General features: G+C 47.8%; 1 protein-coding gene across 1 annotated transcript in view; it reads left to right on the plus strand.

Annotated features, from left to right (window-relative positions):
- LOC100963199 (hemoglobin subunit zeta-like) overlaps positions 1–2,905 on the plus strand; it is a 9,885-nt gene extending 6,980 nt beyond the window's left edge. The window contains exon 3 of the mRNA XM_012805678.1: positions 2,885–2,905. Within this exon, the coding sequence (XP_012661132.1) occupies positions 2,885–2,905 (21 nt within the window). The remainder of the gene's footprint in view (positions 1–2,884) is intronic.
- The last annotated feature ends 1,031 nt before the right edge of the window (positions 2,906–3,936 follow it).

Genomic DNA, 3,936 nt, shown 5'->3' on the forward strand with positions numbered 1-3,936 from the left:
AGGTGCCTGTCACAACGCCCAGCTATTTTTTTGTTGCAGTTGTTTAGCTGGCCCCGGGCTGGGTTTGAACCCACCACCCTCGGTGTATATGGCTGGCGCGGTAACCACTGTACTACGGGCATTGAGCGCCTAATCAAGCCTTTGAACCTGACTTCTAGTGTACACGAAATATACAGGGGAAGCAGCTAAATGACACTTCAAGGGAACAGTTAGAAAAGGCTGGTGGGTTCGAGCCCAGCTTCGGCCAGCTAAACAACAATGACAACTGCAACAAGAAAATAGTGGGCATTCTGGCAGGCGCCCTATAGTCCCAGCTACTTGGGAGGCTGAGGCAAGGGAATTGCTTAAGCCCAAGATTTTCAGATGGCTGTGAGCTGTGACACCACAACACCCTACCAAGAGTGACATAGTGAAACTCTTGTCTCCTTAAAAAAAAAAAAAAAAAAGGCATTGATATAGGGAAGGAGAGCTCCTAGAATTAAAGAACTAGGAGACAACTAAATGCTAAATGCTACGTTTGAATCTGGATTGGATCCCAATTTGAGCAAATGAGCTTAAAAGACATTTGGGATGAATGGGGAAATTTGTTATGTGGCAATGTTAATTCACGTCGATTGGTAACAGACCAGTGGTTATTTAGCTAGGAGAATATCTTCATTCTTGGAGATGTATACTGAAGTATATGTGGAGAGCCTCATGATGCCTACCACTTCCAAATTGTTCAGGAAAAAAAACGCATGCAAGTACACTCCTATATACAGTATACTGACAAATCAAACATGACTACTGTTGAAGATTATTGGATCCAGGTGGTGGGGAATATAGGAAATCATTACACTATTCATTTTTCTTTTTTTTGAGATACATTCTCAAGCTGTCACCCTGGGTAGAGTGCCGTAGCATCACAGCTCACAGCAACCTCCAACTCTTGGGCTCAAGCAATCCTCTTGCCTCAGTTATTCTATTTTTAGTAGAGACAGGGTCTCACTTTTGCTCAGGCTGCTCTCCAACTCATGAGCTCAAGCAATCCACCCTCCTTGGCCTCCCAGAGTGCTAGGATTATAGGTGTAAGCCACCGCACCTGGCCCATTATACTATTTTCTACAAGATTTGAACTGAGCTGGGCTGGGCCTGGTGGCTCACACCTGTAATCCAGCACTTTAAGAGGTCAAGATGGGAGGATAGCTTGAGCCCAGGAGTTCAAGGTTACAGTGAGCTCTGATCATACTAATGCACTCAAGCATGGATGACAGAGAGACACCCTGTCTACAAAACAATAAAATAAAATTTAAAATAAAACTAAGAGGGCCGGGTGTGTTGACTCATGCCTGTAACCTCAGTGCTCACTCTGGGAGGCTGAGGCAGGTGGATAGATTGGGCTCAGGAGTTTAAGACCAATCTGAGCAATAGTAAGACCCCATCTCTACTAAAAAAAAAAAAAAATAGAACAATTAGTCAGGCATCGTGGCAGGTACCTGTAGTCCCAGCTACTCCAGAGGCTGAGGCAGGAGGATCACTTGAGCCCAGGAGTTTGAGGGTGCTGTCAGCTATGAAGCCATAGCACTCTACTCAGGGTGACAGAGTGAGATGATGTCTCTAAATAAATATAAATAAATAATAAATAAATAAGAAAGATCTGATCTTAACCCTCTTCTCACACCTTCACTACCCAGTCACCGTCTTCTGTGGTCTCTTGAGCAATGAAGCCATGGCCCCGACTCAGGGCTTCTGCACTTGCTATTTCCTCTATCTGTTACCCATACTCTTCCCCCAAACATCTCATGACCTACTCAAATACTTGCTCAAATTTACTCACTCATGAGATCTTCCCTGGCTACCTTGTCTAAAACTGCAGCCCCTCTCAGCACTACCTATCTTTCCTGCTTTTTCCTTCTTAATGCCAGTGCTGTCCTGCCTGCGTAGGCCCACCTGGAAAACCTCTCTAGTCAAACAAGTCGGGTATATTGACTCACTGAGATGAAGAAGACCAACCAGTATGGGGAACTGTAGAAGTCTCAGTAAAAGGGCTTGTGTCAGATGACTTGGGTGAAAGTTTAAGGGAGTAGGACTTGGCTCTGAATTAGATGCTGCCAGGAAATAATCTTATGAGTGGGTATCTCAACAATTCTTATCCAGAAGGTGAGAAGCCCAAAATAAGGCTAAAGATATGGGTAAGGAATCAGCAGTCACTCGAATTAGCCAGGTTAGTCTAGTGGTATGGATGATGTTCAGGTCTTATATGTTCTTTTGTCTTGTGCCATCATGGCCACAGAGTGTCTGTATCTAGTGTTGGTGTTCTAATGTCACATACAATAGGAAAGCACAGGCCTGGCAGTGGGAGCTCAGACCTCAGAGAGGCATTTGCGCTTCTCACTAACATGCGGGCTGTTGGCTGCTGCACATATTCTATGCTGGGTCCTTTTCCCACCAGAACCCCAGCCCCAGAAAGGTACTTCTTTTCCTTTATCTTACACTGTGCTCCTGACAGAGCTGGCCTGGCCTGGGACCAGTGGCCAAACGTAATTCTTGGAGCTTCTTGGAGCTTTTACAAGCCTGCTTGAGGTTGCTCTTGCTGCTCACCCGACTTTAGAATCTGAGGCTTTCAGTGCTGCACAGAAACTCTGTCCTGGGGGTGCCCAGGTGGGCCCATTTTCTCCAGGGAGGACTCATCCCAGGGTGTGGGTGAGGGGGGCAGGAATGGGAGCTCATGCCATGCTGTACCGGAGCTGTAGGAGGGCAGGTGATGAGAGCCTGATCTCTGTGTCCTGCAGGCCTTGAGCAATCACACCCCTGACTCTGAGAAGTCTCTCTTTCCAGAGGCCTTGACATTACCTCCAGCAGGCTTTGTGACTTTGGCCAGCTTCTCTTTCCCTTGGTGTCTCAGTTTGTCTATATCGCCACATGACCCTAAGGACCCTGTCACATTCCAAAGAACTAGCACCTGCTCATGCTGAAGATGAGCATGTGTGTGTCTGCTCCATGAGGACAGTGCTAGCTTCCTGGTCCACCACCAGGCAGACACTAGACCCAACACCTCCTACCCTTGAGCCCAGTGTTCAAGGGAGACAGGCAGGGCCACCAGCTTGGGAGGCAATGCAGTTAAGGCATGGGAGCCACCGATTCACTCAACAAGTATTTTGGGAAAACCTGCTATGGACAGTTCTGTTTTGGGTGCTAGGAATAGACCAGTAAATAAAACCGAGAACAAGCATTCCCTGCCATCTTGAGCATCCATTCTAGTGAACGATAAACAGAAACGCTTTTCTCAGTGGAAAAAATTAAGTGGGCTAGTCAGGGCTTAAACCAAGGTGGAAGAATTGCGATTTTAATTAGGGTGGTCATTTTGGGCTTACAAAAATGGTGACATTTGAGGGAGCAACGATACCGGGGAAGAACCTTGGGGTAGAGGCCCCAGGGGGATCGTGGAGGCCAGTGGGAGGGAAGAAGAGGGAGAGAGGGCTTTCCTTCATGTAGGATGGAGCCATGTCAAGTTTCAGGGGTGACCATGGGGTAATTGTGCTTTCTGGCCTGTGCCTCAGGAGGGGAGAATGGCAGACAGGGAGGCCAGGGCAAAGTGGGTGGTGGAGCAGGAGCTGTTTCAGACACGGTTCCTATGAAACACACAAGGACATCAGATGCTGCAATGGCTCTAGGAGCCTGAGCCCAGGAAAGAAGACTGAGTGGACACACACAGCAGTGGGCACCCCAGGACATAGACGGAGATTAATGTCATACAGGATGGAGAGCCAGCAAAGGAGCGGACAGGGCAGCAACTGAGCCAGAATATCCCACATGAAAGAAAATAACCCTCAGCACAGGTTTGGAGCAGAAGCAGAGCCTGTCCAGAGAGAAAAGAAGGGGTGGAAAGTCATTTGTGCAAATGGTACCCCTTCAGGGCCACCAGCTCAGGCAAAGGCTGGGAGGCCTGCATGGGAT

This window comes from Otolemur garnettii, unplaced genomic scaffold (assembly GCF_000181295.1).
Source record: "Otolemur garnettii isolate 467f Iridium unplaced genomic scaffold, OtoGar3 scaffold00044, whole genome shotgun sequence".
Lineage (NCBI taxonomy): Eukaryota > Metazoa > Chordata > Mammalia > Primates > Galagidae > Otolemur > Otolemur garnettii.